The sequence below is a fragment of the Nicotiana attenuata genome, chromosome 6, assembly GCF_001879085.1.
Source record: "Nicotiana attenuata strain UT chromosome 6, NIATTr2, whole genome shotgun sequence".
In the NCBI taxonomy this organism is placed as follows: Eukaryota; Viridiplantae; Streptophyta; class Magnoliopsida; order Solanales; family Solanaceae; genus Nicotiana; species Nicotiana attenuata.
In genome coordinates this window covers 68,135,494-68,150,328 of record NC_031994.1, presented here as the reverse complement: position 1 = coordinate 68,150,328, position 14,835 = coordinate 68,135,494, and the positions used below count along the sequence as shown (strand labels likewise).

Sequence of the window (14,835 nt, the reverse complement as noted above, 5' to 3'; positions counted from 1 at the left end):
TGTCACATTAATTTTCTCTTAGTGACTTTGTGTAATACCTCGGAAGAGTTGAGTGGCTTTTTGGTTACAGAAAATAGTTCATTTACGTTCGTTATACTTAGGTAAAGTTGAGTAATTTTTTAGTATAAAAAATAATAACTTTGAGTAATAAAGTAAAAATTGAGGAACCACTCATATTAACCCCACAACGTGTTGTAAACAAACTAGCGATAAGGAAGCCGAGCATATCGATCATTGCTTAGAACACATAATAAAGTTAAGGAACACTACAATACAACCATCAAGTATGATTACACATCTTTATTTCATAATAGCACAAACACAAAGCAGAAAGACACACAATACTCATTATATGCAATATCAATCATGGTACACAGAAAGATTTGGCCTAGGCTCAAAATCTTTGGCAAAGGAGTTTTCTTGTTTAAGACCAGTGTCATCGTCATGATATTGAGTTGCACTAGGCCTTGGCTCGGAGTCTTTCGTAAATAATGATTTCTCAGCTTCTTTCATCTTGGCATCGTCGTGGTAGACAGATAGATTAGGCCTTGGTTCAAAGGCTTCACCTCCAACAGAAGATGATGTGTAACAATCAGTTTTCTCTTTGGAGAGAGGAACTGAATGCCGAGGCATAAGATTTTTGATTGCTTCAGGCATTGGCTCATATTTCATCACACCTCTCCAGTATTCTCCAGGGTCTTTTCTTGCATCAGTTTTGTTTGTGTACTGCCCGAGAAAGAGAGACCATACAAAGACTTTTAATTATATGCATTATGAAATTCTTTACTTTCGAGTACATAATCTATATATACTGATATATACATGCACAATTATTTGGTACATGCAGGAGCAAATGTAGGCCTTAATATAAGGGTTCGGCAGAATCCAATAATGTTTGCCAAAATTCTATGTACGTATCAAGAAATTCACTAAGTATATTCAGAACTCAGTTATTAAAAGTTGATTGTACTAAAATAAAGAACCCATAGAATTCTAATATCAGATCTACCTTTGTAGGTACCGGGCATGTAAAGTGTGAGCACGTGATTTTTGCCTCGCATGAATTACTCCTACAGAATTTCCAGAATTAGGATTTTTCTTTTAATTATTTGGTTTTTAGGAATTATTGCATAATTTCGTGTTTGTTTGCATTTTTGTGTGCATGTTTAATTTTTGGTTAATTCACAAAAAATACAAAAAAATATGTTGCATTTACATTTAGGATTTAGCTTTGCATTTTAATATTAAGTAGTAATCTAATTGCTTTACAAAAATGGAAAAATCACAAAAAATAGTTTATTTTTGCATTTTTAATTTTAGCTTTGAAATTTTGTGGTGGTGTTAATTATTATTTAGAGTTAGTTAGTTTAAACTGGTAGGATAATTTGATTTGGGTTTAATCTTAATTTTAGTTCTTTTAATTTTGAAAAGGAAAGTAATTTTGGAAAAAAAAAAAGAAATTAAGAAAAATGAAAAGAAATTGAAAAGAGAAGGAATATGTGATTCAGATTTTTTGGGACCTTTCTATTTCAATCTCTCAAGCCCAATACAGTTTTCCCATTAACCCGTCCAAATACCCGTAATCTAAGCTCAAAACCCGCTCCAACCTGGTCCCTTTCCCCACTCAACCAAACGACCTCGTTTTGGAGGTTCAATAAATCTGAGCCGTCGAGGTTTTGTGATCCAACGGTTAGGAAGCAGGGTTGTTTTAATATTTATATCTCCAAACGCCCCCTACCCCCCTCATCATCGTCTCTCACACACCCTTCAGAGAACAAAATAACGCCACCCAAAACAACCATCCGCCGCCCGCCGGAAATCGCCCACGGCGGCGGCCGGCGGCCAATTGCCACCAAAACAACACCATCGACTCATCTCAACCTCCCCATCCCAAATCCCCACTCTATTCTCCTCAAATCCCTCTGAAATCGCCTAAATTTTAGAATCAAAGGGCAGAACCCTAGCGCCGCCCAACTATCTCCGGTGGCGGCGCCACCACCAATCGACCCCAAACTAATACCAAAGAACCCCCGAACCATCCTCGTCCCAAATCTGTCACTCTTTTCCCTCGAATCACCCTGGAGCTTCTCGAATATTGAATCAGAACTGAACCCTAAAATCCCAAAAATCCTCAAAATCGAGATTTCAGTGAGGTTTAAGGTCTAGGTTGATTTTATTCGTGTGTTCTTGATAGGAACACACGATTAATGTCAAACTCGGCCGAGAATTTGAAGGTTCAAAGATTTTGGTAATTTCCACTGTCCAGGCCACTTTTTAGGTATTTTTCTATATTTTTCTGATGTTTAATTTTCATGTGCATTTCTCTTCTCATCTTTTCCTGTTTCTTTCTTTTATTTTTCTGCTCTTGTTTTTCGTTCTTTCGTTTCGTTCAAATCATCTGTGTTTGTATGTTGGTCTTAGAGTTTGTTTAGTTAGCATTTGTTTTCTGGTTTTAAGTTTTTGAACATGTTTTGATTTTTGTTTTTATTTGGGCCCAAATTTCACGAGTCCTTAAGACTCTGTAAATGAACATTTGAGACTTGGAACTTTCAATGTTGAATTGAGTTTTTGATTAAGTAGAGGCCCAGGAAAGGGATTCAACTAGTTTGGCAAGCCCAGTTTTTGAAATTGGACCCTTGGTTCAAATTGACCCATGTCCGTTTGGTTTAAGGGTAAAAATAGAGGGTCTGAGGGCTAATTTAGGAAACCCAAGTAAGGGAATCTGATATAACTAATCTAGGAAGCTTCCTGGAAGCCGAAAAACAGACTAACTTGATCAACAAGTCAGAAAATCAGGGGCTAAGTAGAAAATTTGAAAGTTGAAAAAGGTCTAAAGGGCAAAAAATAAACCCCTAAGGCTGCCGTAGTAACTTGCCTATAAAGGCATACTTACTTGAGGCTCAATTGAGATTGGGAAGAGCTAAAAAATCTATAATAGAAAACGGTTGCAATTTCTATAGAAAACACTGTTCCATTGAGTTTTAATTTGGTAATCTGAAATCCTCCTCTTCCTGAATCAATTTCCTAGTTGTTTGGACTTGGAAATGGCTTGAGATTCAGTCATTGAGTTTCTTTTGAGGTCTGTTGGTTTAACTGTGGGTTTGAAGTTGGATTTTGGTTTGCTGGACTGCATTTTCTGGGTTTTGAGCTGTCTGGTTCACTGTTTCATCGGATTTGAGGTTGATTTTTGCTGCTTTGCTATTGCTGCTGGACATCTGATTATTTTTGCTTTTGTTTCCTTCACATTTTCAGGTATGTAAGGACTCTTGAATCATGAATAAATGCAGAGATGAAGTTTATGAAATCAAGTTGAAGTAGCTACTTGTTTCCTTGAGCAAATGTTGTTGATTTTCCTATAGTTTTTCCCACATGCTCCTTGTTTGCTATCATGAGTAGTTAGTTATATGGCTAATGTTATACTTCATTTTAAGACTTGGAGTTTGAACCTATTTGAATGTAATGATTTGAGGACTGTTTGGACTTTTAAATGTATTGATGTAATTAAGAAATAAGGATGTTAGTTGTTTTAGGTGAAGTTATTTGGTTTGGTCATGTTGCAAATTTGTTAATTCGAAGCTTGGGTTCAACACAGTCCATTCATGTTCTGTTTTTTTTTTTCATTTTAGTTACAAAAATTCATCTTCTGATGGTTTAGAGTACTCATTATCTTAAAATTGTTGTAGCTTTTATTCTAAATTCAATTAATGGTCCAAAATTCAATGATGGGTATTGTGGTTCTCTGGCTGTTGGGTGTCAATTTTTAGAACTTGTTGATGTCTCTTTTAGCCTAGTTATGAAGATTAATTTGAAGATTTAAAGGTTTAAAATTGCTTGTTAGTTAGTTGTCAAGTTGAAATCTTGTTTTATGTTTAAAATGTTCAGTAGCATGCTGCATTTAATAGTTGGATCCTTCAGGCTTAAACCAGTGCCATTCGGATGCCTCGGGGATTCGACCTTGAGATTTCATTCCTCAGTTGCAGGGCTTCGACTTGGGCTCAATTATGAGGCCCAGTTCTGAAAAATCTTTTAAACAAGATCTGGACCGTTTTCCTCTTGTTGGGCAATTAGCCCTCTTTTATTAGCTCAAGCCTCTTCACGTAATGAATTAGTTCTCCTTGTATAAGCCTTCCTAATTATTAATTGGTTTGTTTTTGTCAAGCATTGAATAATACAATAAACATGTCTTTTTTTTTTGTTTGCACGATAGGGATTCGATTCTGAGTCTTCTGCTTGCAGCTTGTGCCTGCCCATACTTGGGCCCCTGTTGGGCTTGAGTATCGAACTATTTTGAGTTCAACGGGTGCCCATCGCATTTGGGTAGCTTTTCGAGTTGAAGATCTGAGTTCGAGCCTCGATCTAGGAATAGTTGCAATTTCGTTAGGCCATATTCAAATGATTGAGGTGTGCCATATTAGATAAAACAAATATTCATGGCCCTCCGAATTTTAGTTTGAATATCCTTTAAAAATGGACTTGAGGTGTGCCGCGCCAAATAAAATCTCAAATGCATGGCCCTCACTTAATCATTTCTTTTAAAATTCTTAGAATTTGAGGCGTGCCATTTAGCAAATTTCCATGGCCCTCACAAGTTAACAACGCGTAGTTGCTTTAGGCGCGTCATTTAATAATATCACCTTCCTAAAATCGGTTTCTCATTTATGTGACCCAAATCCAAATCTGAACGATGTTAAAATATGTCAAAGACCGCGGGTGCATTTATGTGACGTGGTTCAAGACATGTTTTAATAACGCTGCAATATTCCTAAAATGAATAAAGCGGTTAAGGTTTAAAATTGAACCATAGGCTAGAACGTGTAATAAAATCAGATAATACGCCATTTATAACAGTGGAGCGACCGTGCTAGAACCACGGAATCCGGGGGTGCCTAACACCTTCCCTCGGGTTAACAGAATTCCTTATTGAGAATTTCTGGTTCGCAGACTTCACAAAGAAAGTCGAATTTTCCTCGATTTGGGATTCAAAATAAACCGGTGACTTGGGACACCAAATAAACTATCCCAAGTGGCGACTCTGATAAATAAATAAACCCATTTCGAATAATGTCACTTAAAGTGGAAAAACTCACTTATACACTATCCTCCGGGGTGGTGTGTAAAAAAGGAGGTGTGACAGCTCTGGCGACTCTGCTGTGGATAAAAACCCAGAATCTCTGGTTCAGGGTTCAGAATTCGAGCTTAGATGAATTGTTATATTTTGGCATTATCTGTCATCTGATTTTATTACATGTTTGGGCCTAATGTGCTAAATGATGCTTTTACCGCTTTGATATTATCTGAACTGTATATAAACTGCTACGAAACCCTTCTCTTCTCATCTTCGGGGATGTGCTCGCTGGTCGAGACTCCCTATTCTGTTAGTGTCATACCTTGAAATAAGAAAGAGGCTCGGACAAGTTACTAAGCCGGATGGCCTTTTGGTTCCCGGTACGTAGCCCCCTCCTCGGCTCGAGTTGTCCGCTCGGGTACACAGTCTAGAACAATACAACCAGGTTTTAAACCTAGAATAACTTAGCCTCATGCCGGATCCCTAGTAGGAACGCTTATCTGCGTCATGTGCATTTGACTTTGGAGACTCAACACAGGGGTTGGGTCTATCTAGGACAGGTGTGCCCGAAATGAAAAGACCATCCTGATGCATCCTACTTGCTACTTGTGCATTCATTTGCTTGAGATTTGCATGTTGACCGGCTTATCGAATAATAGGGGAAAAGTTGAGAAGAGAAAAGTCAATGTGATGGCTGAGAGAGATAATCACCTGTTTTTTTAAAAACCAATGTCCAAAATATACTGAAACTCTGCCGAAATTTTGAAAAAAAAAGAAGAAAATTTTGTTGGTTTTTGTTTTGTCAAAACTGCCCGAACTACGCCAGTTTGATTCTCACCGGTTGTGGGATACGTAGGCAACCCCCATCGGGTCCGACTTCTTTTTTTGCATAATTATCCCAAAAAGGACAAAAAATTTATTTTTATTGTAAATAAGTAAGGTGATGCCATTCTTGTCAAAATAGCCGAATGTCCCCAAAAGGGCGCCGGAAGGCTGTTTTGCAAGAACATTCGCCTTTTCGCCTTTGGTCGTTTGTCAAGGTTTTGACCGGTTGGCGAACACAGCCTTAAAATCTTCTTCCCCGAAGTGCTGAAAGGCCGTATTGGCAAAGCCGGATATTTTTATAAAAATTTAAAAAAAAAACTAGTGATAGCTTTTTGAGTCGAAGTGTGTCTTGAGTCAAAATAAGTTATTAAATCACCTTAATAAATGTGTAGGATGAGCACAAATGAAATTGAACCCTTCACAGTCCTTAAAGAGATCCCGTTACAGCTCCACATGTGGTGGAATGATCTAGGAAAAGGCAGTAGGGAAACTGCGATAAAGGTTCTAGGAGGCCTCGTCGGACTGTTGAACATCAAGCCAAGGTTGGAAGTAATCGAAGCTTTAATACCTTTTTGGGACCCAACTCGCAATGTGTTCCATTTCTCTGCTTTGAGCTCACGCCCACACTGGAGGAAGTTGCGGGTTATGCGGGCCTTAATGGAAACCTCAGAAATCGATATCTAGTGTCACCAAGACCGGTATCTCCCCATAGATTTCTGGAGCTGCTGAGTATTAGTCGGGATATTCAGGATGGAAATTTATCCGAAGGGTATTGCACTCTCCAGTTCTTGTATCAACGCTATGGTGACCCCCGAGGATTTGAAGAGCCGAACACTGGTCTGACCCATGCCGGAAATAAAGACAAACGGGAGGCAAGGCGGGGTTTGGCTTTTATAGTAGCGTTCTTGGGTGTTGTAGTCTGTCCGCGAAAAGATGGTAATATAGAGGTGGGTCTCGTCGGAATGATCGATGTTGCAATCAAGAAAGCCAACAGCACTGTGGTCCCCCTGATCGTATCTGAAATCTACCGAGCCCTGACAATCTGTCGGGAAGGGGGAATGTTCTTCCAAGGCTGCAATCTGTTACTACAGTTATGGATGCAGGAACATCTCTGCCACCGGGTTAGGTATATGAATTACGGTATGACCGGTTTGAGTTGCATTGAAGAATTTGAAAGCCGAGTAATATGTATTGAATTCCCCGAGGGTACTAAAGCTTGGCTTGCACATTTGAGCTCCCTGACTGCCGATAAAATTGAGTGGGCATTCAGATGGCTTCCTGTCACCGAAGCAGTATACATGTAGCTGAAGTGTGTTATCTCCTCCTAATGGGCATCCGGAGCATCCAGCCGTATGCTCCCCACAGGGTTTTGCGCCAATTAGGAAGATTTCAAACCGTCCCCCACGGCGAAGACTTGAGTAAACATGTCATTGAATTGGGCCCAAAAAGCCGGATTTCCAGAAGGAAGAACTCGCCAGATGTGGAATGAATGTAGATTTCTTGAACCTAAGGCTAGGGTGCGATATCTAGCTAGAGGTGAAGTGGACCCTAAGTACATTGCTTGGTTCGGCAAAAGATTTCAGATCCCTAAGAGACCTGCTAAGAGAGCCCGCGTTCAACAATTTACTAACGACTCGCGAGGGCAGTGGGGCTGGTTGGCAAATGAAGAAAGCCACAGGGCCAAAATAGGTGAGTTGGAAAGACAAATCAGAAAGAATATCCAAGCTGCCGCAGATGAAGGGGGAAAGAAAAAGCTAACTCAAGAAAATGAAGCCCTCAAAGCTCAAATCCGGAAGATCGAAATAGCTTCTAGAAAACCGGAAAGAAGCCGAGCGGATGAAAGGCTTATAAGCAGTCTGAAAAAGAAAGCCCTTGAATGTCAAGATGACCTAGAAAAGTCTGAGGCCAGTCTAGCAAAAGCCCGAACTCAATTAGCGGAAAATGTAAAAGGTCGGACACAGTTTGTGCAACAAATTAAGAGAAAGTATGAAGGGACAATCACCAACCTGAGAAGAAAGGTAACTACTCTTGAGAATGAGGCAGCCAAGCAGGCTAAAGATTTCAAAGCTGATAGGGAACACTGTTATGATTTGATGGCTCAGATGGATGAAGGAATACAACAGTTGCAAAATCAACACCTTCACGACTCTCAAGTGTTTGAAGCCCGAAATCAGCAAATTGGGCGGCTACTTCAGGAAAAGGGTAGGATTCGAGAAAGGATTAGGGCTATTGCCGACTACATTGTCGCAAAATGCAAGGCATGTGAGGATATGACCCAAACCACCTTCTTCGCTGCAGTGATGACATTCGTCCGCTAGATAATGAGCAATTTGGAGCGGCTACAAGGGGGTCTCGCACATAGGCCCGTGGCGAGGCCGAATGATGCCCCGCGGGCCCCAGGATTTGAAGCTTTAATGTATTCCTGATTTTTCATGTATCGAGTCTGTATTTTGGTTTGTCTTGAGTCTGTTGGTATTTTTCATTCAAAGAAAATGAGTAGTTTGAAATCTTTTGTAATAGAGGTTTTATTAATGAAAAATTGAAAATTCCATCAAAATAAATTGTTTCCTTACGTTTTGCTTTTATTTTCCAGAACTACGCTCGGTCTGATTCATGTCGGGTCATGATACGTAGGCAATTCCCATCGGATTTGATCATAGACATAAATAAATTGAGGGAAGAATAAATTGAAAAAAAATTGAGTGAGAAAGAAAGAAAAGGTGAAAAAATGTAACGACCCGACCGGTCGTTTTGCCTTTTATAATCTCGTTCCCCTAAATAAAGCCTCCCGTACTTGCTTTAATTAATTTACGACTTGCGGGGGCGATTGGTTTGGGGATTAGAAGGGTTTTGAGTAAAAATATGTCCATTTGCTTCTTTAGGATTTCTTAAAAAGACCAAGTCTGACTTCGGTCAACATTTTAGGAAAACGGGCCCGGATTCGTGATTTGACAATTTCTGAGGGTGCGTGGAAAAATATGGGACTTGGGCGTGTGTCCGGAATCGAATTCCGAGGTCCCTAGCCCGAGTAATGAATTTTTATCTAAAATTGTTTAATTGAAGCCTTAAGGAATTAAAGAAAACTAAGTAATCATTGATTCCCTAGGTATCGGGCTCGGATTTTGGTTCCGAAGCTTGGTACAGGTCCGTAATGTCGATTAAGACTTGCCCGTAAAATTTGGTGTCAATCCGAGTAGTTTAAGGGCGTTTTGACCCGTTAGAGGAGAGTTAAGAACTTGGTGATTCAATGGTTTGATTCATTTGGTTTTAGGGGGTGATTCCAAGATTTAGCATTATTTTGGGAGTTCCGAGGTTTCGAGTAGGTCCGCCTCGTGATTTCAAACTTGCCGGTATGTTCGGGCGGGGCTCGGGAGCCCCGAGCGTCAAAGGATCAAGGCTCGAGTGAAGTTAAAAATTTAAGAAGAGGCTGAACTGTTGCTTCTGTCATAACCGCATCTGCGGTTCTAGGGCCGCAGAAGTAGGACCGCAGATGTGGTCAAGCCTTCGCAGAAGCGGCCAAGGGTAGGCCCAGGGAAAACCGCAGAAGCGGTTCCGCTGTAGCGGAAGTTCGACCGCAGAAGCGGTCCATCCAAATTGGGCCAGAACCGCAGAAGCGGCCAAAAACCGCAGAAGCGGTTTCCGCAGAAGCGCCCTTCAAACCGCAGAAGCGGTCCAGTCGCCTAAAGCCCAAAGCCGCAGATGCGGCCTCCTTTCCGCAGGAGCGGGACCGTAGATGCGGTCCCCAAACCGCAGAAGCGGAAACCGCTGGGCAGTGAGCTCTTTTAATTCGAACTCAAAGCCATTTATTTCATACGCACTCCACACTTAGGCGATTTGGGGGCTTCCAAAGAGAGGGTTTCAACATAGCACTTCAAGGTAAGTTACTCCCATACATTATTAGTTTAAGTACATGTATATTAGATAGATTAAACACTAAAAATTAGATAAAATCAAAGGGTTAGAGCTAGACCTAGGGTTTTAATAAAATTAAGATTTAAGCATGAAATTTGTGATGAAATGGACTAGAATTTATACATTAATGATCCTTATGTTGTAGAGAACAATTTCCTTCGAAAAATATCGGAATCCGGGCACGTGGGCCCAGGGTCGGAATTTAGGAAACTTGTGGGAAAGGTTGGGAAATTACTTAAATAGTTAGAATTCGGTCTTTTAAGCCTTTATTGACTAGTTCTTACCTATTTTAACTAGTTTGCGATCGTTCGGCTTCTAATTAGGAGCTTGGGCTTGTTCTTGATATTGGGAGCGCGCTTTGGAGCGAGGTGAGTCTCCTTTCTAACCTTGTAAGAGGGAACTGTCCCCATAGGATTAATAATTGAGTAATTGTTGCTAAATGTGGGGGCTACGCACGCGCTAGGTGACGAGAGCCCGTGCGTAGCTACTACTATGTTAACTGTCCGGGTAATTTAAGACCCACACCATGCTTGTTTATGTAAATCTTTATATTATCTTGGTATTCGGAACACCTAGGATATGCTAGAGGCTTAAAAGGGAATAAGAACGCGCTTGCATAATTGTTGAAGTCTTTTTTGGCATTATTGACTATTGATGTGCCTTGTGTGTATACTTGATATTATCTTCTTATTTGTGGATCGGGCCAATCGCCTCGGTTTGAATAGATGCATCTATAGGCGCCCCGTCGACCCTCGGCAAGTGCACAGTTTATTTTTGTTGGATCGGGTCGTCGCCTCGGCATATTTGCGCATGCTTATATAGCTTTGCCTGAGAGTGTTAGATATTAGAACTGTTGTTTTTCATGACTCGAAAGGAATTGATAATTGTAACTGAAGTAATTGATTAATCTGAATCTTAGCGAGAATATGACTTATATGCCTTGTTGTAAACTGTTGCCTATTAAAGAGTTCTCATTGTTAAACTTACACTTATAATATTATCTGACCCTAGTGAGTATCAAGTCGACCTCTCGTCTCTACTTCTTCGAGATTAGGCGGGATACTCACTGGGTACATATTGTTTATGTACTCATGCTACGCTTCTGTACTTAAATGTACAGGGTCTGAGGCAGGTGGATCCGGTTATTTCTCTGGTGCGCATTCGTGAGCAGACTTGGGACTTCTACGGTGAGCTGCTTTCCTTCCATGTCGATCCGCAGCCGAAGAAGTCTTTCTTTTGTATTGTTATTTTCTGTCTATTCTGATCCAGACAGTAGGGTAGTGTGGTATTCTTTTGGGTTGTATATTCTACTAGTTGCCCGTAGCTTGTGACACCAGGTTCTGGCACACACTTTGGTAGACGATTATTTTGGGGTTGTGTAACTATTTTATTATAGTATTTATCTCTCCTGGTTTTAAATTTCAAGTTGAGTGTTTATTCCACTTATTCTAATTAAAAACAATATGATTATTTTAGTAATATTTCTGCAATGGCTTGCCTGACAAGGGTGTCAGGCGCCCTCATGACCTATTGTGAAAATGGGTCGTGACAACATGGTATCAGAGCACTAGGTTCACGTAGGTCTCACGAGTTATGGGCAAACCTGATAGAGTCTTGTTGATCGGTACGGAGACGTCTGTATTTATCTTCGAGAGGCTATAGGGTATTAGGAAAGACTACTCTTTATTCATTTCCTGTCGTGCAGTGCTTAGAGTACTAAATTTTCCTCTTCTATTCTCTCACAGATGGTGAGAACTCGTACCGCCGACGTTCCGGACCCGGGAGGAGCTGCTCCCCCCGTTGCTAGAGGCCGAGGTAGAGGCCGGGGGAGGGCACCGGCCCGTGGTAGGGGACGAGGGCGTCCCAGAGCCGTTCCAGTTGCACCACCAGCAGATCCTGTGGAGGACCCTATTATTGAGGAGCAGGGCGAGGTGCCCGCAGCTGAGCCTACCCCGGCGGATTTCATGACAGCACCGGGATTTCAGGAGGTCATGGGCCGCATGCTACGGTTCATGGACACCATGACTCAGGCGGGTTTATTTCCAGCAGACCCAGCCACTTCACAGGCAGGAGGGGGAGCCCAGACCCCTACTGCTCAGGCTCCAGGCCATGCAGCTGCAGTATATCAGACTCCGGGTGCACTACCCGCAGATGGGGCTCAGCCAGTTGCTGCAGTGGCACCCCAGCCCAGGCCAGCTGTGGATGGTGACCCACAGAAGTTATTAGACAGATGGACCAGGCTTCACCCTCCAGTCTTCGGGGGTGAGCGTCATGAGGATGCTCAGGACTTCATAGACAGGTGCAGGGACAGACTGCACAACATGAGGATATTGGAGTCGCATGGAGTTGACTTCACTACTTTTCAGCTTGAGGGCAGGGCCCGTAGGTGGTGGCAGTCCTATGTACTCGGCAGGCCAGCAGGTTCTCCTCCCATCACTTGGGATCAGTTTGTACAGTTGTTCTTGGATAGGTATATCCCGCCCTCTGAGAGGGAGGAGCTGCGGTACCAGTTTGAGCAGCTCGAGCAGGGTCAGATGTCTGTGACTGACTATGAGGCGAGGTTTTCCGAGTTGTCCCGCCATGCACTCATGATACTTCCTACAGATGCGGAGAGGGTGCGGAGGTTTGTCGCTGGATTGCAGCCCGGTATTCGATTTAGTATGGCTCGAGAGGTGGAGATGGGCATAGAGTATCAGCTAGTGGTCGAGATTGCTCGTCGGATTGAGGGATATCGCCAGAGGGGTAGAGAGCAGATACAGCAGGATAAGAGAGCTAGGTTCTCCGGCGGGTTCAGAGGTGCCCCAGCTAGGGGCAGAGGTCAGTATGGGAGAGGCCAGCCTAGTAGGCCACCAGTTTCAGCACCACCTCCTACCCGGGGGGCTCCAGCACGCCCCTATCTCAGTGTTATGCCAGAGACTTCCTACCGCCCGCCAGCCATTCAGGGTTCCTCCAGTGGGCATTCAGGTCCCCAGGGTCCTCCTGATTCTTATTTCAGTGCCATGCCGGAGAGTTCATGTCGTCCACCGGCTATCCAGGCTTCTTCCAGCGGTTCTACGGGTTATCAGGGTCAGCCATCAGGGCAGCAGGTCGCCGCCCCGCGCTGTTGTTTTGAGTGCGGAGATCCCGGTCACATGAGGAGATACTGCCCCAGGCTTCGGGGCAAGGCAGTGCAGCAGGGTCAGCAGCCCATGATTCCAGCACCAGCTGCCCAGCCACCTAGAGGTGGAGGGCAGACGGGTAGAGGCCGTCCTAGAGGTGGAGGCCAGACAGGGAGAGGTCAGCCAGCTACTACTCAGTCAGGTGGAGGTCAGACAGCCGGCGCTCCAGCTAGGTTCTATGCTCTTCCAGCCAGGCCGGATGCATTGGCCTCAGATGCCGTCATCACAGGTATTATTCCCGTTGGTGGTAGGGATGCTTCGGTATTATTTGATCCAGGGTCTACTTATTCATATGTATCATCTTTGTTCGCTCGCTTCCTGGTTATTTCTCTTGAGCCCTTGGGTGTCCCTGTTCATGTGTCCACTCCTGTGGGTGATTCTGTGGTTGTGGATCGGATCTACCGGTCCTGTGTGGTCACTTTCTGTGGTCTCGAGACTAGAGCTGATCTTTTGCTGCTCGATATGATTGATTTTGAGGTCATCCTAGGCATGGATTAGTTATCTCCATATCACGCCGTCCTTGATTGCCATGCCAAGACTGTTGCACTAGCGATGCCAGGATCGCCGAGATTGGAGTGGAAGGGTTCCACGGTTGATATGCCTAGCAGGGTTATTTCTTTCCTGAAGGCTCGTCACATGGTCGAGAAGGGGTGTTTGGCCTATCTAGCTTATGTTCGAGACGTCACTGCAGAGTCTCCGACGATTGATTCAGTGCCAGTAGTCCGAGAGTTCGCCTATGTTTTTCCTTTTGATCTTCCTGGCATGCCTCCGGATCGCGATATTGATTTCTGTATTGATTTGCTTCCAGGCACTCAGCCTATATCTATTCCTCCATACCGTATGGCTCCTAAGGAGTTGAAGGAGCTGAAGGAGCAGTTAGAGAAGTTGTTAGCCAAGGGGTTTGTCAAGCCCAGTGTATCACCTTGGGGTACACCGGTGCTATTTGTGAAGAAGAAGGATGGGACCATGCGGATGTGCATTGATTACCGCCAGTTGAACAAGGTCACCATCAAGTACAAGTACCCGATGCCTCGTATTGATGATTTGTTTGACCAGCTATAGGGTGCTAGGTTGTTCTCTAAGATTGACCTGAGGTCAGGGTATCATCAGCTGAAGATTCGGGACTCGGATGTTCCGACGACTGCATTCCGGACTAGATATGGCCATTATGAGTTCCTAGTGATGTCCTTTGGCTTGACCAATGCACCAGCAGCATTTATGGATCTGATGAACAGGGTATTCAGGCTTTATATTGATTCCTTTGTTATCGTCTTCATTGACGACATCTTGATATACTCACATATCCTGGGGGAGCACGAGCAGTATTTGAGAGTAGTGCTTCAGACCTTGCGAGAGTAGAAACTGTATGCTAAGTTCTCCAAGGCGAGTTTTGGCTTGAGTCAGTGGCATTCTTGGGGCATATTGTGTCCGGAGAGGGTATTAAGGTAGATCCCAAGAAGATTGAGGCAGTTCAGAGTTGTCCACGACCCACTTCAGTGACCGAGATCAGGAGTTTCTTGGGATTAGCGGGTTATTACCGGCGATTTGTGCAGGGTTTTTCATCCATTGCCTCATCTTTGACTAGACTGACCCAGAAGGGCGCCCCATTCATTTTGTCTGATGATTACGAGGAGAGCTTTTAGAAGCTCAAGGCAGCTTTGACTACGACACGAGTTCTTGTATTGCCTTCCGGTACGGGGACGTATACTGTGTATTGTGACGCTTCACGTGTTGGTCTGGGATGTGTGTTGATGCAGGAGGGGAGAGTTATTGCATATGCCTTGCGTCAGCTGAAGATTCATGAGAAAAATTACCCTGTGCATCGACCGTGGTAGGTTAGGAAGCGTATTTGTTCATGCTTACTTAAGATAGTGG

General features: G+C 43.3%; 1 protein-coding gene across 1 annotated transcript in view; it reads right to left on the bottom strand.

Moving 5' to 3' along the window:
- Window positions 226-14,835, bottom strand: part of LOC109228305 (organ-specific protein S2-like) — a 29,442-nt gene continuing 14,832 nt past the window's right edge. The window contains exon 2 of the mRNA XM_019393457.1: window positions 226-726. Within this exon, the coding sequence (XP_019249002.1) occupies window positions 361-726 (366 nt within the window). The 3' untranslated portion in view covers window positions 226-360. The remainder of the gene's footprint in view (window positions 727-14,835) is intronic.